Source organism: Penicillium canariense (genome assembly GCF_028826845.1).
Source record: "Penicillium canariense strain IBT 26290 chromosome Unknown utg000007l_segment0_segment0, whole genome shotgun sequence".
Lineage (NCBI taxonomy): Eukaryota > Fungi > Ascomycota > Eurotiomycetes > Eurotiales > Aspergillaceae > Penicillium > Penicillium canariense.
This window is the reverse complement of record NW_026622734.1, coordinates 1207721-1233881: the sequence shown is the minus strand read 5'-3', so window position 1 is coordinate 1233881 and position 26161 is coordinate 1207721. Positions and strand designations below refer to the sequence as shown.

General features: G+C 52.3%; 11 protein-coding genes across 11 annotated transcripts; 5 read left to right on the top strand and 6 right to left on the bottom strand.

Annotated features, from left to right (window-relative positions):
• Window positions 1-29: 29 nt before the first annotated feature.
• On the bottom strand, window positions 30-1978 carry erf2 (palmitoyltransferase ERF2; the record flags this gene model as incomplete). The annotated part of the gene is made up of 3 exons (XM_056691586.1): window positions 30-773; window positions 831-939; window positions 996-1978. 3 exons carry the CDS (start codon window positions 1976-1978, stop codon window positions 30-32), a joined length of 1836 nt encoding a protein of 611 aa, XP_056539292.1.
• A 418-nt stretch (window positions 1979-2396) lies between these two features.
• N7482_009461 (uncharacterized protein) lies at window positions 2397-3481 on the top strand (the record flags this gene model as incomplete). Its single annotated transcript, XM_056691585.1, has 4 exons — window positions 2397-2810; window positions 2874-2917; window positions 3086-3287; window positions 3431-3481. 4 exons carry the CDS (start codon window positions 2397-2399, stop codon window positions 3479-3481), a joined length of 711 nt encoding a protein of 236 aa, XP_056539291.1.
• Window positions 3482-3979: 498 nt separating this feature from the next.
• On the bottom strand, window positions 3980-7047 carry pmt1 (protein mannosyltransferase 1; the record flags this gene model as incomplete). The annotated part of the gene is made up of 6 exons (XM_056691584.1): window positions 3980-4336; window positions 4390-4488; window positions 4578-6038; window positions 6098-6381; window positions 6435-6724; window positions 6791-7047. 6 exons carry the CDS (start codon window positions 7045-7047, stop codon window positions 3980-3982), a joined length of 2748 nt encoding a protein of 915 aa, XP_056539290.1.
• A 786-nt stretch (window positions 7048-7833) lies between these two features.
• Window positions 7834-9514, top strand: N7482_009459 (SURP domain-containing protein; the record flags this gene model as incomplete). Its single annotated transcript, XM_056691583.1, is given in 4 exon segments — window positions 7834-7921; window positions 7976-8029; window positions 8095-9443; window positions 9461-9514. 4 exon segments carry the CDS (start codon window positions 7834-7836, stop codon window positions 9512-9514), a joined length of 1545 nt encoding a protein of 514 aa, XP_056539289.1.
• Window positions 9515-10908: 1394 nt separating this feature from the next.
• N7482_009458 (G-protein beta WD- 40 repeats containing protein) lies at window positions 10909-15041 on the bottom strand (the record flags this gene model as incomplete). Its single annotated transcript, XM_056691582.1, has 6 exons — window positions 10909-11129; window positions 11611-13297; window positions 13356-14345; window positions 14410-14505; window positions 14551-14900; window positions 14957-15041. The coding sequence occupies 6 exons, from the start codon at window positions 15039-15041 to the stop codon at window positions 10909-10911; spliced, it is 3429 nt and encodes a 1142-aa protein (XP_056539288.1).
• A 489-nt stretch (window positions 15042-15530) lies between these two features.
• N7482_009457 (Sas10/Utp3/C1D family protein) lies at window positions 15531-16372 on the bottom strand (the record flags this gene model as incomplete). The annotated part of the gene is made up of 3 exons (XM_056691581.1): window positions 15531-15938; window positions 15967-16133; window positions 16192-16372. 3 exons carry the CDS (start codon window positions 16370-16372, stop codon window positions 15531-15533), a joined length of 756 nt encoding a protein of 251 aa, XP_056539287.1.
• A 450-nt stretch (window positions 16373-16822) lies between these two features.
• N7482_009456 (ketopantoate reductase family protein) lies at window positions 16823-18073 on the top strand (the record flags this gene model as incomplete). Its single annotated transcript, XM_056691580.1, has 1 exon — window positions 16823-18073. One exon carries the CDS (start codon window positions 16823-16825, stop codon window positions 18071-18073), a length of 1251 nt encoding a protein of 416 aa, XP_056539286.1.
• Window positions 18074-18172: 99 nt separating this feature from the next.
• On the bottom strand, window positions 18173-19727 carry N7482_009455 (uncharacterized protein; the record flags this gene model as incomplete). The annotated part of the gene is made up of 5 exons (XM_056691579.1): window positions 18173-18494; window positions 18565-18679; window positions 18741-18858; window positions 18915-19511; window positions 19584-19727. 5 exons carry the CDS (start codon window positions 19725-19727, stop codon window positions 18173-18175), a joined length of 1296 nt encoding a protein of 431 aa, XP_056539285.1.
• A 383-nt stretch (window positions 19728-20110) lies between these two features.
• Window positions 20111-21079, top strand: coq4 (ubiquinone biosynthesis protein COQ4; the record flags this gene model as incomplete). Its single annotated transcript, XM_056691578.1, has 2 exons — window positions 20111-20318; window positions 20436-21079. 2 exons carry the CDS (start codon window positions 20111-20113, stop codon window positions 21077-21079), a joined length of 852 nt encoding a protein of 283 aa, XP_056539284.1.
• Window positions 21080-21345: 266 nt separating this feature from the next.
• Window positions 21346-22019, bottom strand: N7482_009453 (DNA-binding protein; the record flags this gene model as incomplete). The annotated part of the gene is made up of 4 exons (XM_056691577.1): window positions 21346-21629; window positions 21777-21787; window positions 21852-21943; window positions 21996-22019. The coding sequence occupies 4 exons, from the start codon at window positions 22017-22019 to the stop codon at window positions 21346-21348; spliced, it is 411 nt and encodes a 136-aa protein (XP_056539283.1).
• Window positions 22020-23363: 1344 nt separating this feature from the next.
• Window positions 23364-25751, top strand: N7482_009452 (guanine nucleotide exchange factor SEC2; the record flags this gene model as incomplete). The annotated part of the gene is made up of 3 exons (XM_056691576.1): window positions 23364-23371; window positions 23435-24041; window positions 24105-25751. The coding sequence occupies 3 exons, from the start codon at window positions 23364-23366 to the stop codon at window positions 25749-25751; spliced, it is 2262 nt and encodes a 753-aa protein (XP_056539282.1).
• Window positions 25752-26161: the final 410 nt, after the last annotated feature.

The following is a 26161-nucleotide window of genomic DNA, read 5'->3' as shown; positions in this document are numbered from 1 at the left end:
CTTTTCGTTGGGTAGTGGTTGTGCATTGCTTAGTCCTGTCGATGGGGACCGACATTTTGCATCTCAATCCCCGCCTGAGATTCGACGTCGCGGGCGAGATACTTGCGCTTTTGCATGGCGTAGCGCTGGTCTCCCTCTTCATATGGACGCTTGAATTGCATGTAGGTAGGCGGGCGAGGTCGCCCCAGAACAGCAATCCAGTTTTTCAGAAGATTGCCCTGAGTGAAGGGCCGGTGACGGTCGTGCTTCTGGAACTTGTGAGAGTTGAGATACTCTCTCGTGGTCTCGCCGCGGCCGACCAGAAACAGGTGGTATGCCCACAGGGAGGTCGGATATGGCACTGCAATAATACCATAGATTACCATGGCCCAGGGCACTCGCCACTTCGAGATGGAGGCTCCGAATGAGATTCCTTCACGGTTCATATAAACCAAGATGTGCGCAAGGCTGGCTCCGATCAAGAAAAAAGACAAAATTGTACACGAGCTCACGAAGGCAAAGAAGTAGCGGTAATTGCGCCGGCCAACACAGTTATTGAGCCAGACACAGTGATGATCAAGTGTCTCAACACAATTGTCGCAGACGCGGCAGTGGTAGCAGCGGGGAGGCCGCCAGATACAACAGGTCTTGCAGTACTTCACAGGCACGTCCATAGCCGCAACATCGGACGTGGCCAGTTTGACCATGACCCAGTCATTTGTGGGTGGGCCAACAGCCAGTGGGTCGTCCGATGTATTCATGGGAGGCATTGGGTGGACATTTCGAGGCATGATCTGAAAGGGTCGTCATTAGCGAAAATGGAAAAAATCTCGGAGAAGCCAACTACTCACGCCAGGATCAACCACGGAGGCGTGCACGAACGAAGAGAAACAGATATAGAAAACGTATGCGAATAAGATGGGGATGACAGGGGAGATGTTGTGCCACAGCCAAGGAGCCCTAAATCACTGGTTAGACGTTGTCCAAAGAAACTTCCGAAGGAAGAGGTTGCATACGAGAATCCAAAGAATAGGGCCGAGGGAACTACCACCAAGACTCCAGTAGCGATGTTGATAGGCTTGTCCCTTGAGTTCAAGAACCGGCCACCAAAACAGAAGAGGGTATTGCCAACAAAGTATTCCCAATTCATGCCCAGACTACTCTTAGGCAACTCTTTCTTGACATCCATCAGGCCTGGAGAGGAGCCAGCAGAAGAAAGTCGCTCATGACCCCGGGAATCGTGGTGATTGTGCGCGGCGCTCTTATTCTGCAAGGACAAGAAAGAAAGAGGTGACTTCGGAGGCACGTCTTGCGTATCGTGTCCATTATAGTTCGCGCTGAGGTTTAGATGGCCGGGTCGAGGTTTGTCCTTTTGATCTCGATCTCGGAGGAGCCTGACGCTCTCGCCCAGGCTTCGAATTGTAGTATTTCCCGTGGGGCTAGCATTGGAAGTATTGCGGTCGGAAATGATGGGATCCGTGAACTCTGTGCCTCGAGATGGCGGGGCTTCCATGTCAATCGGGGGAAGAGATCCATGTTGAAGCGTGCTGTTTGATATCAAGCTCCTCCGATTCTGGCTGGTCTGGTCGTTCCAATCATCGGTCGACGATATCGTTCCTTTGGTCATCGGCCGCCCTCCACGGTGTGCCTGCAGTCGTTGTGAACTCATCGGCCGAAAGAACGCTTGAGCGGTCAGGGACGGAATGTGCGTCCTGCTTAGCCGGCTTCCCGAGCTGCCGGGTCTGCTCGTTACCTGGCTCGATGCAGTCATCGAGTTGCGGGTAGTGTGGAGAGCACGCCGAGAGACCGAGGGGCGTGGCTGGACCGAAGGTGGTGGCGACGTGTAAGACGGAGAGTGCTCCCCATCTTCCGAGGCAACATCCGTCACCCGGGATGATATTCCTCCCACAGAGGGAGGCCGAGGGATTCCCAACACATGCTGCTGTGCGGAGGGCTGGGTCGTCTCGCTAGTATCGGGGCGGTCTCCGGAAGGCGCCATGATTTAGGAACGATGGTATTTGACTGTGGCTAGGAAGCAGTGCTCTCTATCATAATTGCTCTTGCAGTTAATCCAGGATAGGGGTAGCAGTGCGGCGAGATCGCGGTGGACTGTAGGCTTCAACGAAGCGGCGGTGATCTTAACGAGCGAGACAGCGAGGAAAAGGAGCGACGAGTGGGTAAGACAGCAGTGCTAGTGAGAGGCCGAACGAATCAATCGAGGTCCTAGAGGGTCTGTTAGCAAGGACCGTCTGGCTATGTTATGAATTATCAATTCCACGCGTCGCAGTATCGAAATCCGGGGTCTCAGATCCCGGATCGAGCCCCTGATCAGGAAATCGCAAGATGGACGATCACACACTCACCTCTGGCATCGACGGAGATTTTAGACAAATCAAAAACAAATCAAGAACAAATCGATGGAGACCAATTACATCACAGCTTTCAGAAAGAGCGTAGGCGTTCGCCCGATTGAAAGCGTCACGGATGAACCACAAACCAAAAGCCAGAACCAACGAACGGAACGCCGTCGCGCATCCGCAATTTGCTTGAAGCGGCGACTCGCTGAGTCATCCCGAGCAGGCGCTCGGTCACATGACACGGCAACATCATTCGATGCTCACGTTTCTCTCCCACCAACCCCGTCTCCAGTCCTCCGCGAACACCACATCCACGCACGACCCGCTGCAACCATGTCCTCGATCGCTGCTATGGCTACCCGCCGGGCTCTGGCTCGCCAGCCCATCTTCCGCGCACCCCCACGCCGCTTCATGTCCTCCAAGGTCGAGGAGGCCAACCTCGACAAAGCCCCCAAGCGGGACCCGGAGCTCTACGTACGGCTTCCCAAGTGCCATTGATCCTCTCCAGATCTTCCAACCTAATTTTTACGTCTCCAGGTTCTGCTCGGTGTCATGTCCGGTGCTTTCTTGCTCGCTGGCTGGTGAATAGCACCCCTCCATCCCTCTTACCCGACAACTGTGCTCCTTGCGACGTTGTTGCCTCTTCCTGCGGAATGCCTCTACCGAACAAAGAGTTATACATACATGCTGGGAAGCTTGCCGACCCTTGAAACTGCAATTGGCTAACAGGCGGGATTTCGCGATGTCAGGTACTTCGGCAGCAAGCCCACCTCCGTCAACTCCGAGAGCAACGTCCGCATCGGCGAGTCCGCCATGCCCTGGAACGCCACCTCTGAGGATGGCAAGATCTACAAGTACCAGTACCACCCTCACGGCGACAAGAACCAGCCCCTCCGCGCCGCCCCCAGCGCCATGAACACCGTCATTGTGCCCAACGTCACCCTCCCCGAGGTATGCCGTTTCTTTCCCTCCCAAGGCCCTTTGCCGTCGTTTCGGTGTCCGAACATACGATATCCGAACACGTCTATGACATTTCGGCATTTCGGCCCACCCATGTGTTTTTCGGAGTTGCTGACCATTCTGTGCTTTCCTAGGACCTCCACGAGAAGTTCAACAAGTACGGCAAGGAGGAGTGGGACTACTAAACGGCTTCTGCGAAGTCCTTTAAAAGATGGTGTGAGAGCGAACCGCCGCTTATACGTAAGCGGCCGGCTGCTGTATACTAGGACTGTGGTGACGAAAGGGGATTGGGGGGTGGACGTGCCATTGCGATTACCGAAGATTTGTGCATAGTATCCGTTGTTCAGATAAGAGTCAATTGGGAACCGGTCTCTTCATTTCATTTGTCAACAATCGGTCACATTCCTTACGCCTACGGTTCTCTTGTAGTGGTTCTTTGAGATGGGTTGATTAAGAGGGTCGAGCTTTTCGGGAACTCTCGGGTTCCACTCCGCCCGAAGCTAAGCTATAATGCAGACAAGGTAATTGGACCACCGCAACAACAAACGCTCATATCACCATTGATGATGTGCAGTACTCTAAAGCAACTAATCACGACGAAGAAAAATAACTGTAAGGTTTCATGATACATGGTGTGAAGTTTTCTCGCCCCCTCTCCATTTTATTGGTCGCCAGCCCTCAACTCAATGCTTAGTAGCTTCATTACCCTCACTTGCGGGCTTCGCCTCAGGGGAACCAGAGCTTTCTACCGAGCGCACATTTCCCTCAACCACCGAGGCAGGGCTCTCAGGCGGGACCGAGTCCTCGGGCTTTCCAAGACCGGTTTCGGGGTTCTGGCCCTGGACATCCGGGTGCGGAGGCGCAAGCTGGCCATCCACGATTGGGATATCCTGCGCGTTCTCGAGCTTGGAGCGGGACTCGTAGCGGGTCTCGAACTTGACCTTGCCCTCCGCACGGAGCGAAGCGACCAGATCATCTGGGAGAACGTTGCCATGCTGGTCGCGGTACTCAACGCGGGCCATGGAGCCAGAGAGCTTGGGCTGGGTGACGGCGGCTTGATCTTCCTGCTGTTGTTCCTGGGGGCTTCGCCGACGGGCGCCTGGGCCTGCTGGGGCGCGGGCTTGTGAATCTGGGCTTGCTCGGTCGGAACGACGTGCATGAAGTTGTCGACATCGGTAACATATTGGCTCAGCTGTTGGTGAAAAGCGTGTCAGCCAATGCGATGGTCGATTATATTTCTCAAATTCCTCGGCGTGGAGGCTTCCATTCCGGAACACTTACGTCGGTGTGAAAGGTGTTGCAGTCGAAATCCCAACCATCCAGAAGCTTCACCTTCTGGCAGGCACTCTGGGTCCAGGGGTTACCGTAGATCAAGGGAGAGTAAAGAGCGAACACCGCAATGCTAGAAATCAGGAATCCGGCCATCAGGGTCTTTCCAATAGCAGGCCGCGACGCCAGTCCAAAGCTCTTAATGCGGTTGGTGATAAAGTCAAACTCTTGGCAGAGCACCATGATGGCGAAGTACAGAGCCGGAAGATAGTGGTGCAGGAAGAGCTGGCGGGCCATCAAGAAGAATGGGAAGTAGTGGAAGAACCATCCGAGAACGCTGGTGCCGACTTCGTAGTCAAAGCGCTTGAACGAGACATGGCGGTAGTCATTGCAGCTGCGCTGCCAGCGAATGACCGAGATGGCCTTGAAAAGGAAGTAGATACCAATGGCCGCGGTCGAAGACCACCAGATGAGAGGGTTGCCCAGGAGGTAAATCTGACGGTTATCCTTGCCCCAGAAGTTAATACCACGGAGAAGGGTAGGCCACGACGGAGGGCGGGAGTCCCAAGCGTGCGACTCAACCAGGCCCGCGTTGGTGGTCCACATGACTTTCTGCAGCTCCCAAAACTTGCCCAAGAAGCCAGGGTTGCGGTAGTTGACCTTCTCAGCATTCGCGGGAATCATGGGGTGGGTGTTGGATTCGATGTACCAAACGCTGTTAGGCAGTGTACCACCACGAGCGCAGGTAACTTCTTGCTGCTCAAAGCCCCAGTCGGGAAGCTTGACCTTGTGGGAGAACAGAACACAGCCAGTCATGACGTGCACAAGCCTGAACTTGGTCTGAATGGTGCGTACGCGCTTCTTGGCTTCGGCACCCTCAGACAAGGACTTCACAATCTCAATCTTGAACAGGTCGTTGGCATCACCAGGGAAGCCTTCGTATCCGTAGGCAGAGACCTCGAACTGCCAGTCCGCTTCAGTCACAGGCGGGCGCTCCTCGTGGGAGTGAACACGTCGGTGGGTAATCTCATGGTAAAGGCGGATGACGGCTCCATCCTCGATGAAGCTTGCGGTGTTGTTGTCCCAGGCATAAGGGCCCTCGATCTCACCATAGGGACCAAGGGGCTGAGTCTGGTTCTCCATGATGAAAACATTGTTCTCATCCTTGTGGGGATAGAGAGTGATCTGTTGCTGCTTGCTCCCAGTGGGGTACATGTGGTTGTGCGAGTGCAGGTAACCACCCTGGGTGTTGTGATGACGAAGGCTGATACGAGAGCCGAAAGAAACATCGGCCGGCACGTCCTGCATGGACTTCGAGTTTAGGGTGGCCTGGAATTCCGACGACATGAAACCATCACCCTCTCCGGGGTTAACCAGGCAGAGGAAGTGGATGCCAAACATGGCCATATAGAACGCGAGAGGGATGACAATCAGGCAGAAGACCCGAGAGAAGAAGTGCTTGAACCACAAGCGCTAGATCCAGAACTGTCAGTCTAAAATAATGATTCAAATAGCTTCTCTCAAGAACATACCGGAGTCACAGTCTTCGAGTCACCGAGCACCACCCAAAGCTGGAGAGCTGTGAGGGATCCAACCCAGGCCATGGTGAAAAGTCCAACCCACTTAACACTGAGAGTAGCGCCGAGCGAGACACCCGTTGCAGCCAACCAGAACCACCAAGGGCCCTTGAAAGCATAAGCGGGCCCCAATTCCTGCTGGTTTGTGAAGCAGTTGAATGCCAGAGCAGTCAGAGCAGTGAAGAAGACGAGGGGCGAGTCCAGAAGAATCAGGCGGGATTGAGTTGTCAGCGCGTTATCTATAAGCAGGTTAGTTTAGTTTGGTCGATGTGGTTTCAACTCGAGAGCTCACCGAAAATAACGACGCCAGCACCCATGACTGCAGTCGAGGTTCGGCATCCAGTTGCCTTGAGAGTCAAAAACATCAACGAGACGGTGAAAACACCGAGAATGGCGGGGAGCATGCGCATCGCCACATAGGGCACGCCAGGCTCAATGTAGTCCTTGCCAATATCCTTGAAATCAAATTCTCCGTCGAAGCCAGCCAGCCAGCCAGCCAGCGTGATCAACAGTTTGGCAAGCGGGGGGTGAACATCCATAAAGAACCTTCCCTTGATGTATTTGGTTGCGAAGCCACCGAAGCTGGAGGGAGACACGAATTAGCATCGATTCGTCCGTCAATGGGAATTCGTTGACGACGGAACATACTGGACTTCATCGAAAACAACGCTGCTGGGCTGGTAAATGCGGAATAGGCGGACGGCGGCCGCAATCAACGTCACCAGCACCAGAAGCTTATAGTCGGAAGCGGGGAGGTTAAGAATGTCATTGTCTCGCACACCATCCGAGGCATAGCTTGCAATCTTTGCAGGCTTACCACCCTTGGGGTTCGGCGACCGACTGCGAGAGCGCCGACCACGACTCTGAGGTCGCACAGCCAGGGTATCTTTCGATTTCTGGCCCATTATGGTTGAAGATGTTCGCGGATGCGCGATAGGAGGTTGTAGGGGATAGCGGAAACGTTTGAAGATCGATCGGCACAGATAGGAAAAAAGCAAAATAGAAGGCCGAAGAGTAGTCGGATCGTGAATTGGTCGCCAAATTAGAGGAATCGTATCCGGAGGGCGCAATAGCTGTTAAAAGCTGCTATGTCGGAGCTCTCACCAGCGCGCAGCTCTTCACCACGGGGTAATGGCGGGATCGAGATTAATGATCGTGAAGAGTGAGATAAAAAGACCCCATGACAGGGCAGGGAATGAAATAAAAGAAAAGAGGAGGAAGAGAGTGTCGAGAAGAATGGACGGAAGCGTGCAGAAAGTCCGTCTTGAGGCCAGATCGACGTGCGGAGCGGGCAGAGACAAACCACAACGTGAGAGCGCTAAACGGCCCCTTAGATTTCAGCCCCGGCCCCGAGGCTGACGGGTCGAGCCTCTGGGGCTAATTTGGGAGGGCGTTGAGTGGTACTATCATCACTTCTACAATTGCCTTACGTATTCTCGGTATAAGTGGTATATTAGAAACAATATGGTGAGCCTAAATGTTCGAATTAAACAAATCTCCTCGATCGAAAGCAGTCAACTGTAAACTGTTGACGGGGTCTGGACGGACACCAAGAATCTGGCCGCACGCGGGAGTGCCACACCGCACAGCCACAGCCCCGTAACTGTGGCGAAAGCGTAGTCAGCGCTGGCGGATCCCATCATCAGGCCAAAAAGATACACCTCCTCCAATCGCATCCTCATCAGCCAGCCATGGAGTCGTCAAATGGTAACACTCCCCTTCCGGAGGATATGAACAAGCCTCCGGAGGGTCTGGTTCTTCCCCCTAAGGATATTCGAGGTTGGTATTTACTCCCCTTGTGTGCGCGATCACGCTGCTAACCATGTTTTCTAGCGATCGTCGAGAAGACTGCGGGTTATGTTACTCGCAATGGATCGGTCTTTGAAGGTAAGAACCTCTTTTGTCACCCATCTTTTGGATTGCGGGACTAACGCCGGATTCTCCGTCTGTAGATCGTGTCCGCGAAAAGGAAAAGAACAACCCGAAATTCTCCTTCCTGAACCCCGGCGATGCCTACGCGCCCTTCTACCAGTGGCGCCTGACTGAGATTAAGGATGGCCGTGGCACCTCTGTCTCAGCAGGACGAGCAGGTGAAGCTGTTGCTGCTGAACCTGAAAAGCCCAAGGGGCCCCCCGAACCCCCGGCGTTCCATTTCTCTGCGCGCATGCCTATCATCAATGCGCAGGATCTGGAGGTGGTTAAACTCACAGCGCTGTACGTCGCCAAGCGAGGGAAGTCCTTCATGACGGCGTTGTCGCAGCGCGAAGCTAGGAACTTCCAGTTTGATTTCCTTCGCCCACAGCATAGTCTGTACCAATTCTTCATCCGCCTGGTCGATCAGTACACCATCTTGCTACGGTCAGAGGGAATTGACGACTCCACCACTGAGGAGAAGCGGATCGCCGAGCTTGAACACAATGTGAAGAATAAATACCATATCCTGGAGCGCGCAAACCAGCGGGCCGAGTGGGTGAAACATCAGGAACAGCAGAAGGTGCAGAAGGAGGAGCAAGAGGAGCAAGAGCGCATCGAGTATGCCCAGATCGATTGGCACGACTTCGTGGTGGTCGAGACGGTGCTGTTCACGGAAACTGACGACCAGGCCGACCTGCCGCCGCCAACGTCCCTCACAGACCTGCAATCCGCCTCCCTTGAACAGAAAGCAGCCATGTCCCTCAACCCGCTGCGCATCGAAGAGGCCATGCCCACCGACCTCGACAACCCGACCTACTACAACGCCTACCCAGCCCAGCTAGAACCTTCCTTCCCCGTCCAACCACCCTCCGTCTCCCCATATCCGGCCCAAGCAGCCTCCTACCCACCGGCGATGGACTACGGCATGCAATATCCCGCGCAACCAGAGGCCGCGCAAGCCCGCACCGAATCACCCGTGCCCGTGCCCGGCCAACAGCCCATGCGCATTCGCTCAGACTATGTCCCCCGCGCCCAGGCCCGCCGCCAGCAAGCCGCCGGCGGCACCGCTCTCTGCCCGAACTGTCACCAGCAGATTCCCGTCGCCGAACTGGAACAGCACATGCGCATCGAGCTACTCGACCCGCGATGGAAGGAGCAGCGTGCGAAGGCCGACTCCCGCAGCGCGACGACCAACCTGTCTACTGTGGATGTCGTCAACAATCTCAAGCGGCTCGCCAGCCAGCGCAGCGATGTGTTCGATGCCTCACTGGCGCCCGATCCCGAGGAGGAAGCGCGCCGCAAGCGCATGGCTATGGGTGGGGCCACGCCGGATGGCACGCTTCCCCCGGAATGTCTGCGCCGCCAGGGCCGGCTGTGGGGCCCGGGGGTTTGCCCAACCCTCAGAATATGAATATCGAGGACCAAATTCGGCATATTCATCAGATCGCCAAGCAATGATCTCACGTTCTGCGCCGGACAGGTTGAGGTTTATGGATGCCTCTTTGCTAGAAGCGTTTTCAGGTCCTTTCCATTTCACGTATTGATTTGCATCTGGAGTTTCGGGGCGTGCTTTTGCGATATGTTTTGCCAGTATTTGGGAATGGAGATTGGATGATGTGCTCGTTTGTACAATAGCCTTATCATTTCTAACGCTACTACTAAAAGATCCTGTTCTCTGATGAGCGCTATACAGTTTCTCTCGAAAGTGATGTCAGCACCTACCCCTTTGCTTTTCTTTCCTTCTCGAGCGAAACCTGGGCCTAGTAACCATGACACCAATGCAACCACTCCACAAGGAACCAGTAATCCACATGCTGTGCTCCGTAGTGGTGTCCGTCGTCACTCTCTTTCAAGACAGACCCTCGAAATAATTAAACCCCGCCATACGGACTCAAAGAATGAGTCTTCAAAACCGCGGCTTTTACCTCAAGACCAGTACAAACATTCTTTGACAACATCACCGTAATTTGATCCGTTCTCCCCGTAGACTTTGAAAAATGCTTGCGGTGGTGTCGATGTACAATTCTTGCTTTGATGATTGAGCCCGGGGTGATGTGCATATCGCCATTCCCAATGACAATACAATCAAGGCTACTGCACGCGGAAGGAAACTATGGGTTGAAATGTGGCAACATGCACGTCTTGATCTAATTTCGTGATCGGCGGATGGGGGTCTTTGTGAAGAACTCGCAACCCGATATGTAAGAGATATCGACGTTCATGATGTGAGCCTCTGGATCCAGTAGAGCGAGTAAACAAAACATCGTGCGTTCCCCATTGCGGTTGGAGCCATGGTCCCATGAACATGAAGAATGCTAGAGGCAAGGAGAGTTGCAAGGTAGAGCATTTCACGGCAATTCAATTCCTCTGAACTCTGGGTGAAGCGGGCGAAGAGGGGGAGCCAACAAGGGTGGCCCGCAAAGATTGGAGATGAATGTCATCTTGTATGTTGCGCACGAAGGTTATATAGTACGGCTGATGCCCGGTCTTGTTTTGGTACCAATCATCCCCAAGAGACCTGGGCTCGGTGTGCGGGCCTGGTAGCACTGGCTTTAGGGTTGAGAACAGTTGAGCAGGGCGACCCTCGCCGGCGTTTGGGTGTTTTCTGGAACTCTTCCACACATGTCGTCTTTGAGGCACAAAACTGAACATTTCTCTTTGCATTCGGTAATTTGAGGCCTCCGCTCCGGTTCCTGGGTGACAAAGAGATACTCAGCCACGCAGTCGGTCTCCACGTTGACCTCTTGCCATTGCTTTCGGGCTGAAGGCGATGAAGCAACTATTAGGAGAGGATACAATCATGAGCAAAGGTTATTCGAGCTGTGGATGCTTTTTGTTAAGCTAAAGGCCAATCAAATGCCCATCTTGACATGAACCATCCCAGTATTGGCTATCCTGTACCATGAGGTCGTAAAGAGCTTTTGCAAGTCTTCTTTGATCAGGCATTGTTCCAGGCTCTCTTTCCGCTTAGTCAAATCGCGTCGAGGTTCCTCCAGGTTCTTCGACTGCTCACTGATAGTCTTCAAGATCAGGTTTGTCTTGTCGATCTGACCCAGAAGATCTTTGTAGACCGCTGACAAACCATTTCACGCAAATTGAGGGAACTTTGCCGTTTGGTCGGCTTTGCCCTCTCAAGATGAAGAGAATGAAGAGAATGAATAAGACTTATCGCCTCTTCATATGCACCGGCGGAAGCTAGCATCTGGAGATCTGATGAGGTAGATGAAGCGTGTTCCATTAACGTCTACCAAAGGACTAAACTAAAGAAGGGGGTTTGGTTAGCTAACTAAGCTAAGTAGCCTGCTATACTAAGCTAAAGAAAAGGGAAAGGACGTTAGGTATTATATTGTGATAGCCACATCACCATCCCTACGAGTAGAATAGCGGCCGTGATATTTCCATGCCCGATGTGTGCTCTAGCATTGACTGCAAGCGACTTCGATCGATGTCAAATCGCAAGACTCGACCATTTTCGAATCCAATAGCCACCAGATCTCCTTGCACGGCATGACATATTGGCCGAAAATCTAATGGTAGTCGAAGGAAGGGCATACCCAGATCTCCATAGAATATCCACTGGTTTCCGACGAAGAGTTTCACTAAAGTATCTGAAATCCCAACCTGAATTTCGGTGGCAATTCCATTGAGCATGATAGGCCCAATGTCTGTTACAAGGTATCGGTTATCTGCTGAGAATTTCATGTTATACACCGGCTCTGATGTCTGAATTTCTTTCCATGGGCGGATCTTGAAACGGCTTCTCAAACGGTCGAGAAAATTTGGCATTTTAAGAGGTTTGGCGATGGCCCAAAGTCTGATTGTTTTGTCAGAAAAGCTTGATGCGATCTGCTTGCCATCTGGTGAAAAGACTATTGTGTCGACAAAGCCCGAGTGGCCATTTAGCGTCTTCTGAAGGTCACCCGTTGTGGTATCCCAAATTTGGATGTTTCGGTCAAATGAGCCTGATGCGATCTGCTTGCCGTCTGGCGAAAAGACCAAAGTCTTGACCCAGCCCGAGTGGCCTATTATCGTCTTCTGAAGGTCACCCGTTGTGGTATCCCAAATCCTGAATGTCTTATCATAATAGCTTGATGCGATCTGCTTGCCATCTGGTGAAAAGGCGACGGTATTGATCAAGCCCGAGTGTCCTTCTAGTGTCTTCTGTAGGTCACCTGTTGCGGTATTCCAGAGCTTGATGTCGTCATAAGATCCTGATGCGAACTGCTTGCCGTCGGGTGAAAAGGCGATAGTGTCGACCCCGGCCGAGTGGCCGTTTATCTTCTGAAGGCCAGCCGTTGTGGTATCCCAAAGTTTGATAGTCCTATCAGAAGAGCCTGACACGATCTGCTTGCCGTCTCGTGAAAAGGCGACTGCTTTGACCCAGTCTGAGTGACCTTCTAGTATCTTCTGAAGATCGCCTGATGGAGTACCCCAAATTTTGATGGTTTTGTCATGGCCTGATGCAATCTGCTTGCTGTCTGCTGAAAAGACCACAGTCCCGACTCCGCCTGAGTGACTTTCTAGTATCTTCTGAAGTTTAGCCGTTGTAGCATCCCAAACTCTGATGGTTGTGTCTATAGAGCCTGATGCGATCTGCTTGCCGTCCGGTGAGAAGCTGACACTAAGAACCACGTCCGAGTGGCCTTCTAGGGTCCTCTGAAGGTCGCCTGTTATAGTATCCCAAAGTTTAATTGTATAATCATTAGAGCCTGATGCTATCCGCTTGCCGTCTGGTGAAAAAGCGACAGAGTTTACAGATTCCGAGTGTCCCAGTATCTTCTGTAGGTCACCGGTTGCTGTGTTCCAGAGCTTAATGGTTCTGTCATCAGAGCCTGATATGATGTGCTTGCCGTCGGGTGAAAAGGCGACAGAGTTAACAGATGCCGAGTGTCTTTCTAGTGCCTTCTGTAGGTCACCTGTTGCGGTATTCCAGAGCTTAATGGTTCCGTCACTAGAGCCTGATGCAAACTGCTTGCCGTCGGGTGAAAAGGCGACAGTGTTGACGTTGCCCTTGTGTGCTGGTAGTGTCTGTATTAGAGAGACCCATGTGTGTTCCATGAGCGGGACGTTTCTCAGATATCCTGGAATTTTATCCAAGTTTTCCCTCTTCACAACGCTTGATTCAGGACTGAAGATAACAGCAGAGCTGTAGATCTGTAATGGCCACTGATTCATGGTATTGAAATGCCGCATAAAAAAACGCGTAGCATCCTGCACAAGTCCCCAAGTTAAAGGGTCGTCCTGTAGCAAAGCTTGTAAGCAAAAACCCTAGACAAAAAAGGATATATGAAATACTCACTTCGGTTATATTCACCAATGCATCCAACGCTTCAATGGCCCATGGTAGCCTATCCAATAGACTAAAGACTTCAAGCCACTCCAACATCTTTGCATGGAGGAATATGCCAACTGCACCCTTCTCAATAAGCCCGCTCTGTGCTACTTCCCTTCGCTGGATGTTCTCGAGATGATTCACCCAGTAGGTAGCCGCGTAGTCTAGACAAGACAGTTGCACGCATCGTTTCTTGTCTTTGGGCGGATTCCAATCCTCTCTGGTCGAGTGAGGTCGCGGCAGGTCTAGAAGATTGACCTTTAGCCGTTCGGATAAATAAGACAGACAGCCCATTAGAATCTCACGATGTCCGAAGCGTTCATATGTGTCAAGGACAGACTGTCCATTCTCCCCGGCCAAGTAGTCTCGAACAGACTGGTGAACGAATTCTATGTTGTTTTCTTGCATTCTGAGGACTGAAGCACAGCGATCGACTAATGCCTCAATAGCGTTGTCTTCATTAGTCAGGCCAGTCACACTCGGAACTTCCTCCACTTTCAAAGGTCGGTATGCTAGCATCATCGCTTTGATTAGTCGCATGCACTTTTGGGCATCATTCGGCCTCCTTTCGCTCAGTTGTTTCAATATCCTATCGTAGAAAGGATGTAGCCCTGGAGGCAAATTTTGAATTGTAGTCAGGGCGTCATCTTGGCGGACACTCTCGAGTCTCTTGCATACCAGGTTCACCCACAAAAATGTACCCTCAGCCTTCACAGTAAGTTCAGTTTCCAGTTCTCTCCTCAGTGTTTTTCCATAACTGTGAAAACAACTGAGCTCGTCCAATTTGTGAGAGACATAGGTTTTTACAGCTTCAGAAACATATCTCGAGTTCAGTTCAAGACTAACTTGCATCTGGTCATGTCCAGCTAACAATGCCCTCTCTGCGGCTTCCAATGGTCGACTTGTTAATAGCCATTTGATTTTGACTGGGTGGTCTAGCCCATTGCGGACGATGAGCTTTAGGAAGTCGGGTCATGCCGCTATCTTGGCACTCATCAAGAGCATCAACAATAAGATATACTTTCGGGGAGTTGCATCGGTCCAACATCTCCAGCAGGATGTCCCATAGATTTCGCCATGACGTGATGTCCTCATTGAAGCGAGCGTTCTCGGTGTCCTAGCGACGTCGCAGAGATGCTTTAAGCTCAAATTGCTGGTCTACTAACTTTAGAATCAAGCCCTTGATGAGTGATTCAAGGGTGTTGAGCTCATTGTCGGCATTTTGGCAGAAAAAATAGGTCACCACAGCAGATTCATCTCGTTCCCGTGAAAGCTCTTCGACAAGTCCGATCGACATCATGGTCTTCCCTTTCCCAGCACCGCCCTTTATCCAAAGCAGACAGACATCTGTTCCATGTCGCCAACTGTGATACTGCGGGGTTTGAAGAATCCATTCAAACGAGTGGCGAAGTAACTTGTCCTTGGTCTCTTTTAATCGATTTTTCACGACTAGTGAGTCAGGACATCGAAGATTTCGGAGGCAAAAACGATCGATATCTTCAGTGGTGTAGGCTGTGAACAGTGTCAGTTTATCGAATTCAACTCATCAGATACGCGATCAAGCCTACACTGGTGCCAGTGTCCTGTGACAGGAGCATAGTTGTTTCCAATCTGGAAGCCACGGTTTGTGCCATTGTAAGTAGTCGATGCCATAATCAAAGTCATACAGGATATCGTGATTTGCCCCCAAGGGAGTTACAGTAGTTAAGGTCGCTCAGCTGAATGAGGGGCTTGAGAGATCGGAAGCCGCGACTCTTCACGTGATGATTCTCATAACGATACCTAAAGGCATACAATGGAGTCTGCCTTACAAATCCACTGTAATGGGTAGTGAATATGTCAAATCCCTAGAAGTCTAGGAACAATCCTCTCAGGGAGCTTTACTGAACGCAGACTAACAGACCTAGGTATTAGGATTCAAGAAATGACTATGCAGGCGATGACCCCCGTCGTGAGAGGTACGAAGTCCTTCCAGTCCATTTGGACAGGATGTGACCACAAGTGGTAGTTCAGGTCGGGGTGGATTTTTATTCGATTGAATTTGGGAATTCCATGCTTGCTGGGTATCTATAAATTTCGTGATATACAAATTCTGCAGGACACTCTGACTCCACGAGTCAGGGACCATAGCTCGCCGGGCCACTATTTGGCCTTCCGCGCCTTGCGGGAATCCTCCTTCTTCTGCCGCCTGTCTTTTTTCTCCTCTCTGAGCTCAGCCTTGGTTGTCTTCCGGCTGTGCTTCTTGCCACCCCTACTTGGGGCCTTGGCTTTATCATTCTTGGCTTTCTTATTCTGTTTCAATTGGCTGTGTTGCTCAGCGGCTTCCTCATCGTCCATTTCTTCATCAGAATCTTCGGAGTCGGCGTGAGACTGGGCAGTAGATGGGGCAGCGCCAGTGCCACCTTCCTGAGACGCGGCAGCAGCGGCCTTCTTAGCAAGCATCACAGCTTTGAGTTGAGCGCGCGCCCGCTCCTTGGCTTCCTTCTCTGCCCGCTCCAGATCAATCTTATGATTACCAGCCTGACCCAGTTTGTTAGTGACTGGTTGGATCTGTAGCTCAAAGGGCATCATTACTCACCAGACCGTGCTTAATGAAGCGATTTGCAGCTGCCTTATCGAGTGTCATGGTGCGTTGCTCGGGCTCTGTTTCCAGCGCCTTGATCTTGTCAAAGTACTGCTTTACGCGAGTGAGTTCCCGGAAAACAGGGTGTTGCTTGGCATCCACGCCATGTAGTCTTAAGTAAGCTGCAATATCAGTTTAGCAGATGCCTAGGCGTTCGGGAACTACTGCGGACAAACTTACAGAAAATTAATGATTCGAGGGCATAGGTGATCAGGACATGAAGTTTGGCCTTGTCCATGACGGGCAAATTCTTCGACATTTTGGTCAAGGAACTGCCCAAGAATGGCTGCAGGACCTCTTCAAGGTCGTCCACATTGTCATCCAGCTGCTCGAGCTGCGGTAGTAAATCTGTTGGGTCCATGGCGTTGTCTTGGTCGAGTGTCGATGAAAAGTGCCGCAGGAAAAATTAAGACCGATGTAACAAAGGCGGTGGGTCGGGCGGTGGATATCTGCGGGTCTCATCATTCGCGCATAGCGCTGCCGCATTTCAATATTTCGTCGGCGCGCAACGGGCAGAGCTACCTGGTTATTTTGAAGAGCCTGGGGATTTTGGTCGATTCGAAACACACAAAATGCGCTGCTGAATACTTGAAAAGCACCCTCAACTACCCGCGAACGGATTTCTTCCGCCCCTACCTCCCCCCATCGCTATCCGATCCGTCGCTCGGGGAGACTTCTTCCCCGGAATACCTTCAAAGTGGTGCAAATACTCGGGCGCCGCCCGCTTTGGCGGAGCGGAGTGGTTGATACTCTCTTCCAGCCCCGGATACGGTTATGTGGAGGATCTACAACTAGGTACCTGTCGACATGGATGCAAGATGTCGAGGACGTCTCTCTCGAGACCGACAAGCCCAGGCTGTCAGGGCGAGTGCACATAATCGGCCTTGGAAATGCAGGGACATTCGTCGCCCACTCGCTCGCATCACGACAATCTCCGCCACCAATAACCTTACTCATGCACCAGCCCTCGTTTTACCATGCATTCCGGCGAAAGAAATGGTCTCTGTCCGTTAACTACAACGGCCTTGATGATATTAAGACTGGGTTCGATGTCGAAGTTCTGTACGATAATGGGTGGCACAAGATACCCTCAAAAGAGGAACATCTCGAAGCCATGAACGAAGCCGAGAGTGACTTTGAGATCACAGAGAACGAAGACGTTGCTCACGAAAGCAATGATGACGGACATATCGAATGCCTAATTGTATGTTGCAGGTCGCATATGACAGACAACGCTATCAGGCGAGTCCGTCATCGCTTGACCTCCGATTCGACAATTCTTTTGATTCAGAATGGCATGGGAGTTATCGAGAAGCTGAACCGAGAAGTCTTCCCGGACGAAACGAATCGCCCACACTATATACAAGGTGTGCTCAGCCACGCTCTCAAAAAGAGAGACGCTTTCCAGGTCAGCCACGCAAACGTTGGGACATTGATTCTCAGCCCCGTGGTCACCGCCCAGACTCCTCTTATCGAGGCCGAGAACGACACGCATTGGGCTCCTACGACAAAATACCTGCTGCGCCTTTTGACCCTCACCCCGTCTCTTGTCGCCGCTGCCGATACCCCTGCTGGTATTCTGCAATATCAGCTGGAGAGACTTGCAGTCAGCTGCGTCCTCAACCCACTGACCGCCATCCACGAATGCAAGAACAGTGAGCTGTTGTACAATTACCCCGTCACCCGCACCATGCGACTGCTCCTCTTCGAAATCTCGAGCGTAATCTGCGCTCTTCCCGAGCTACGTGGCGTTCCAGGAATTGAGGATCGGTTCTCGCCGGAGCGTCTGCGACGGCAGGTCATGAATGTGGCCATGACCCATCCCAACAATTCGGGCTCAATTCAGGAAGACGTGAAGTACCAACAAAACACTGAAATAGAGTTCATGAATGGGTGGATCGTGGACCGCGGTGAAGAGCTGGGCATCAAATGTTTGCTAAACTACATGATCAAGCAGCTGGTGCATAGCAAGTCGGACATCATTCGACAAAGGGACGCCAGAGCGGTTCCGATCGACGTCGACAGTATCATCCTTTCTGGTGACCCTGCGAGAGATGATTAAGTCAACTAATACTGCATTGATTCATCCTGCCCTAATAGCAGATTTTTTTTACCTTCGTGGACATATTTCAATGAGGCCTGAAGGGACATGGAGCCTCCTTTACAAATCAATGGCCTTCAAGGCACTCTCACAGATCTCTTTGATCTGAGCCCACCGCCGCAGCAGCGTCTCTGCCTTCTGGCGATGCGCTCGCACCACAGCGTCGGACTCCATAGCCGCCTGCAACGCGTTCATGGTTGCGTCCGCCTCGGCAGCATAAGTCTGAACCCACTCCTTGATGATGGCTGCAGACTTATGCTCATCCACACCATTGGTCGAGCCCTCGAGAACGTGGCTCCTCCAGTCCTCTTCATTCATGTATTTTAGAGCTGCCGCGACTTCTGTGCGGTAGCAGACCCCTTGGCTGATCAATTGGTAGTTACTGGCGAATTACTTAGCGGGAACTGAATATACCAATCTTGGAATGCTTTGGAAAGCGTCTGGTCACTTACCCGTAGTATTGGTTCAGCCACAATTCCTCCTGCTTCTCGGCGCTGTTGAGGTCACGGAAGATTATGTCGTCAAGATAGAGACAGTCTGAGTCATTCTTGTCCAGGAAGAACCCATCTGAAAATGTCACATTAGCTCAATCCAGTCATAAATAGAAGCATAGCCAACTGTGCCTCACATTCTGCCAACAAAAAGTCGTTTGGGTGTCCGCCGTAGCTCATGTACACTTCATCTCCCTTCTTATAGTCTTCAGTCGCTCGCAAGGTGTACCCATCTTCATCGAATTTTACGTCACACTAATTTCAAGTCAATCAAATGCCTCGTTAAAGGACGTCCTCGACAAGTGACATACCTCGACATCCGAATGGTTGAAATAATCCGCGAAAGGCAACATCGCCATAGCATCATTCCGATCTTCTGGCGGCTCCTGGCCCGCTTCCACCCAGTAGAAGCTTCTTGTGTTAAGAATAAGCCAATGATACGAGAAAGACCGCCAATCAGTACCAGGGAATGCAGCATTGACATCTGCCCATGCCTTATGCAACCGGATGGCCTGGCCCAGAAGAAGATTCCGGTGCTCGCTCTCATATTTCTTTATCGTTGGTCCTTTCTCAGTCGAATTCCAGAGACCAGAGATGCAAGGTGGAAGAAAGTTGGGCTGACTCGTAGAGCCGTCATCTTGGCCATCTGCCTCACTGTCAGGCCAGGAAAGACCGCCCAGGATCTTGGGCCACAGCATTGGCAGACTGTCTTCAAAATCTTGGCGAGTAGGCCAGGCTTTGCGCCATAATTTGTAATCAGCCAGCTCTTCTTCACTTCCGTGGGTGAAGAATGCCGCCATGATGGTCTGCACGGCAGTGCCCTCGGGGAACTGGTCCTTGAAGGAGGAAGGGATTTTGTCCATTGTCAGGATCACGCTGGTTGGGACTCGAACCACTGCTTCTTCTTTCTTCATGGTGACAAATCAGTGAGCATCGGTACTACATCCGGCATCTCCTTCAGCGGGGATTGAGATCCCTACCTTGATTTTTCTGGTGGCTGTCATTCCCAAGCCTCGACCAGGGAACCGAGCTGGCGCGACGCCAAAGACCTCAACGCCACGTTCCATAGCCCATTCTGTGAACGCCTGGTGATCCTCGCCGGGCCACCACTCTGGTCGTGACATCTTGAAAGGCCAATTGCTGGGTTTCAAGGAACAAGGTAAACCTTGCTTGGTGGTTAGCAGATGTAGTAAGGGCGGGTTTAGGCTAGGACAAACACTAGACAAGTATTGATTGATTTGGCGGTATGGGGTATCCTAAATGTCCTATCGTCGAAGGGGAACGGTCATGGTGTCGGAAGAGACTTGTTTCCGGATCCGTAACGAGCCTCACAGTTGCTGCCGCAGATCACCGAGTGAGGGCTGTGGAGCATGTCTACCCGATAAGCCCTCTTATCGTTGATTACGGCTGTCCACAGCGGCCACTTGAGCCGTCTTCCCGGATGTCGTACGACTTGCTGCTCTTTGGATAGTTGATACTCAGTGGTATATTGGGCCTGGGACTCACAATGTCAGTTCTAGGGAGGCGTGGAGCTTGCGAGCTTCGAAATCTGACTATTTCAAGCCCTACATATGCCGCTTGTGCTTTACGACCTTTCTCTGTTCTCAACCGCCCGCAGCCTAATTATCCTGGCCATGTCCCATTGACGACTATTGAGCGCGGTGCTCTAGCTCTGGGATCAGCACTTGAATCTCTGATTAACCCGAGAAGAGCAGGTACGCAACTTTAATCCGAGCCTAGTTCCACGAGCTTCCATCAGCCGCCTCGTGAAATTGGCAGCTCCTAGTATACCAGAACTACAAACACGCAGATTGACTAACACTCAGCAATAGACCTCATTGCAGCCCTCGGCGAAGCCACCGCAACTCCATATTTTATTTACCGTCTCCGTGATGCCATGCTCTCCGACCCCACGGGTCGACGTATCCTCCGTGACCGGCCCCGCATCACCTCCGAAACCCTCCAAATGTCCCATCTCCGCACGCTCCCCGAGAACTCCGTCGGCCGCACGTACGCCAAATGGCTCGACCGGGAGGGTGTGTCCCCAGATACCCGAGACAACGTGCAGTACATCGACGACGAAGAGTGCGCCTACGTCATGCAGCGGTACCGCGAGTGCCACGACTTCTACCACGCGGTGACGGGGCTGCCGATCTTCGTGGAGGGCGAGCTTGCGCTGAAGGCGCTGGAGTTCTTGAATACACTCCTACCTATGACGGGACTCAGCCTCTTCGCATTTATACGGATGAAGCCTGCGGAAAAAGAGCGCTTCTTGTCGTTACATTTGCCGTGGGCGGTACGCAGTGGATTGGGCAGTAAGGAGTTGATCAATGTGTATTGGGAAGAGGTGCTGGAGAAAGATGTGGATGAGCTCAGGTCTGAGCTGAACATCGAGCGGCCGCCGGATCTCAGAGAGATTCGGAAAATGATTCGGCAGCAGCAGAAGCGGGAGAAGGAGAGGCAGCAGCAGCTGTAGAGCTGAGCCATTTACTTGCGCATGTTTCCAGGGTCTTCTCGCCTGGGGAGGAATTGTACGATTAGAGTTGTCTGTAGAGAATATCCCCCAATGCAAGGTAATGCAACACGATACAACCCGACCAAGACGAGTACCAGACCGCAACGCCTGAGGTAGATTTTGAGTGGCCCGCGAAGGGGTATCCAAGGTGCAATATAGAACTGGAGAGAATTATCAGAAGGAAAAATGGCCAAGTGAAAGCACGAATCATTGCACCCTCGTGTCGTTCACAGGTCAAGCAGGTCGTCATCGTCATCCCAGCCACCTTTGCGCCGGCTGATCACAATCTTGTGTTCCTCCTCCTCCTTGCGCTGGTTCTCAGCAACGGCATTCAGGAGCTCCTTCAGCTGTTCCTCGGTAACCTTCTGGCGCAGCTGGCCACTCTGTGCCAGCATCAAGAGTCGATTCTCAATATCGACGGCGCGCGATTCCTTGACGAGGCGGATGCGGCCGAGGCGATCGGCGGCGGCGGGGTCAAGGATCTGGCTCAGGATGGAGGCGCGGCGTTCCGCTGAGAGGTCAGGGTTGGTTAGAACAGTAGTCAGATCATATTGGTAGTGTGCTATCAGGAGTAGAGGCCGAGCGAAGGGAAAGGTCTCGCGCCGTTCAATGCTTGCGGGATGTAGACAGTCGGAAGAATGAGGTTATCGTCACTTACACTCAGCTTGCCTATGGCGCAGCAATCGATTAGCCTCATCCGAGTAAACCTGCACCGGGGGTGGCAACAATTCACCTTCTCTGCTCCTCCTGGCCGCCTTGTTGGCTAGGGCCTCCACCCTGGCCACCCTGCTGCTGCTGGAGCTGTGCAAGGCGAGCTCGCCTGATCTATTTCCTTGTCTGAGCATCAAGTGTGTTGGTCACGGGGGAGGGTTCTAACCTCCTCCAGCTCTGCGTCCGCCATGTTATGTGTTGCTGCACGTGGATTGGCGAGGTATAATTGGGCAAGAAGTTATCGGAGACGGACTGTGTACGGAGTAGAGGCGTGGGCGAAGATTGAATCGACCCCACCTGTTTCGCCTGAGGCTGCCACGCGGGGGCGCGGGAGTGTCATTGATTGCCACTGGACGCCAACTTCCACCTAGATTTGTTCCTAATCACAGTACAGGTACACTTGAGGTGGTAGTTTTGGAGGGTTCTCTACCTATGATATGCCATAACCTTAGATCTCAATGGCTCCCACAAGATATATGGGTGATTGAGCCAGACTCCATAACCTTATCCATTCGGTACTCCGCATTCCCACATAGTACTTGTGCTATATTTGCCTCTGGCGACGGTGGTAGATATGTCTTTAAAGAAACATAGTCGTATTCGTAAGGGCAAAGACATCTAATTGGCAGGAAAGCCTTTCCAGCCATGCCATTCAATCAGTCCGGATGGTGAAACACTCTGGCGTTGACGTTTAGCCCGATTTGGGACATGACAGGAGTCGCGTCCCAGGCACAAAGGCTACGCACAACGAGCAAGGGACCGGGACCATGCACATGTGCTGCGCCTCCCGTAGGCGGGGGCAAAGAGCAGATAGCATGGCTGATTAATAACTAACTCAAATATCAGATCATCCCAATTACCCAACCGTCGAGGAACAGTGCGCGAGATCGGCTGGCAGATTCCGGCTTAGTCGCGACGGACAATGCCCATAGTTCGATCAGGCAGAATCTTAGGCCCACGGGTGGCCAAAAGGTCGCATATCTCCACCCAAACAGGAGTAGAGGCATAGGCAAGATTGGTGAGTAGAGAGAGCAGAAAATGATCAGTAGATCGAGTCGACTTGTATATGCTGCATCAAATTATTTTGCAAAACAATGATTCGATTCGTCACCCTGCACGTTCTTGCAGACTGATCACCTAGTCCCAGTGTGATAGCATGACTAAGCGCGCTTGTTCGCCTCTGCGACCCCCCGATCTCTTCTTCGCCTCTTGCACGCCGTCGGGTGGATATTACACCCATCGGACTCATTAACCCGCGTATTTTGTTTCTCTACGATCCTTTCTGTCGGTCTTTTCTTTCGTCATTCGTCGCTTCCCCCGACCGCCGTCTTCCGAGCCACTCGAGAGCTCTCCGAAACGAACGCTTGCGGGGGTATCTCGACCTTCAATCCTTGGCTTCTACATCCAGTGAATGGCTTCGGGGACTCGGAATAATTCAGGGCGTGTCTGGGCGTGATATTGATTGTGGTGACAATTGAAGAACACTCCCGGCCTCTCATCTCACATTGCTCCGACGCCGTTTACGTCACCCATCATGGCCGAGTAAGTCCTTTGAAGGAAAAGGAGATGCGGTGCCCGCTCAGATAGGCTGACATCCAAGGGCAGTCTAATTGCCTTCCAAACATATCATCGTAGTAATCTCCTTCCGCCGTCCTCGACCATGATTCCGCGCCACGCCCACAAGCGGTCTCTGTCCTCCGAGCATCGCACCCTGTCGCCCGACCGGACCGTCACCAAAGCCAAATCTACCACTAATCTCACCGAGGTCGCCAACAAGCAGCACCCGAAATTCGAAGAAAACAACTTCAATACTTTGCAGGATCCTCGACTAGCCATGGCCTCGGAGATTTCAACTTCTACGTCATCGTCTCATCACCCCGACCTGAGCAATGAAGTTGCGGCCCTCAGCGTGAAACTGATTCAGGCGATCAACAATCAGACCACCTTAGATGACAATCTGGTTGCCACACGACAGGAGCTGGAGGCAGCAAAGGGCAAACTCCAGTCCCTGGAATTCCAGAATGAGAAATACCGGCGGGACCTCGATGAGAAGATCTATATCAAGAAGGCCGATGCCGATATGGAGCTTATGCGATTGAGAGGAGCCCTTGCTGAGGAGTGCGCCCAACGCGCCGCGGCGGAGAAGGCAAAGAAGTCGATTGAGCAGGAGCTGGAGGCCTTGACTGCCGATCTCTTCGAGGAAGCCAACAAGGTGCGTCTTTCTCGTCTTTGTGTCTCTGCAATTTCCTGAGGAGCTGAGCTGACGGTGTGTTAGATGGTTGCTGCGGCTCAGATTGAGCGCGAAGCGGTCGAGAAGAAGAACGAGCAGTTGCGTTCGCAGATCAGAGACACAGAGTCACTCCTCGCATCGCATCAAGACCAGCTGGCGGAGCTCAAATCAGTTATGCAAGGGATGGACCTTTCCAAAGATGACGTGGATATCCGCACCAATGCCTCTACCGCCCCCCCATCTCCGGCCGGGCCGCCACAACTGCTGGGGTCCGCCAAGCAAGAACGTGAGTTTGACAATCTTGCTGCATCTTCTTGCCACCCCAAGGATTTGATTCCCGGCCCCTCATGCAACTTCCCTGAAATGATCCGTATGGTGTGCCGGACCGATCTGCAGGCCTACGAAGACTTCCGGGAGTTGATGACGCTTCCGCGGGGATCGAAACCACCAAGTCGTGCGGGCAGCGGCTCTTACGCGGGCTTGAATGTCATGAGCTTGGCGGGCTTTACGACAGGTGGATCCGCTTCGGCCAACTCTTCGCCCACCAAGGGTGTCATGCATTCTCCGAATGGGAGCCTATCCTCCCAGACTGGCTCGCATGTTCCCCTGAAGGAGACCCGATTTTACAAGCGGGTACTCATGGAAGATATTGAACCGACCTTGCGGCTCGATCTCGCTCCTGGCATCTCGTGGCTTACCCGGCGTACTGTCCTGAGTGGCATCTGTGAAGGCACGCTTGTTGTGGAGCCCATTCCCCCAGCATCCAAGAAATACGAATTCCCTTGCTCTGTTTGTGGTGAACGCAGACCTGGTGCGCAAAACGAGCGGACTCATCGTTTCCGAACATCGGACAGCGAAACAGCCCAGCGATACTCGCTTTGTGTCCAGTGCTTGGAACGCGTCCGTTCGTGCTGCGAATTCACTGGCTACCTGCGGCTGATCCTTGATGGGCACCTGCGCGCAGGCGATACTGACGAGGAGAAGGAAATCTGGGAAGAAACCGTCCGGTTGAGAGAGCGCATGTTCTGGTCTCGCATTGCTGGTGGCATCGTTCCGTTGGGTGGCCTGTCAGCCGAGTCTGAAATGAAGCCGGAGATCGCCGATTTTAGCATGACTATCCCCCATGAGAACGGGAACGATCACCATCTGCACCCTACGGACAACACCAGCGTGGAGTGGAAACCTGTGGACGTTTCTCCAAGGTCGGACAAGCCTCATCTCGCAGAAATTACACTTGTTGAGTCTTCCGCTCGGGATCTTGACGTGGCTAAGCCTATGAGCGCTGATCTTCCGCACTTTGACGAAGAGAAGATTGAGGACTCAGCGGATGACGCGCTGCGGAGACGCAGCTCTGTTGATTCCGACATTAGTATCTACGCAGAAGCCAACTTTGTTGTTGCGAATGACAGGGAGGGTACTGTCGCTGAGCAGCCCACGGCTACGCATGATACAGAAGACATTGAGGCCAGCACCGACACTGTGACTCCTGTCCATGAGCAGCATACGCCTACTCATGAACAAGAGGAGGCTGAGGCTAAAGTTGACATTGTCGAGCCTGTCCAGCCGCCTACGCCTTCTCCTGAAGGCGAGAGCACTGAAGCGAAGGCCGATACCGCGGATACAGCGGCTGCGCAGGCCCCGCCTACTCACAGCAAAGACCATACCGAATCCGGCGGCCAGAGCAGCTCATAAGCTGCACTGAATCTACTCTAGGATACGCATGAGTACGACGCCCACACTGCTAGCCCGGTGTTTCATGACCTACCTCACGCATTACTCGCATATTCCTCGACAACCACACTGATAGACACACTTACCATTTTTCGTTTCGGTGACGCTGCATACGCCTTTAATCATTCTATTTTCCCAATTCCCCTCGATGCTACGACATCTATCTTTTTTTATTCTCGTCGATATCCCCTTTGATATGATACTTAGCAGCGCGCCTTTCCCACCCATGTACTATTATTTCTATTCTCTGCTTCTTATTTATCATTCTTATTATGTATTTATACAAATATCTTTTTTCCCGTCCCCGATTTCCTATCTCGATTCTGGTTCCTTGGCTTATTCTGGTTGCTCATCACATCGCTTGTTATGAT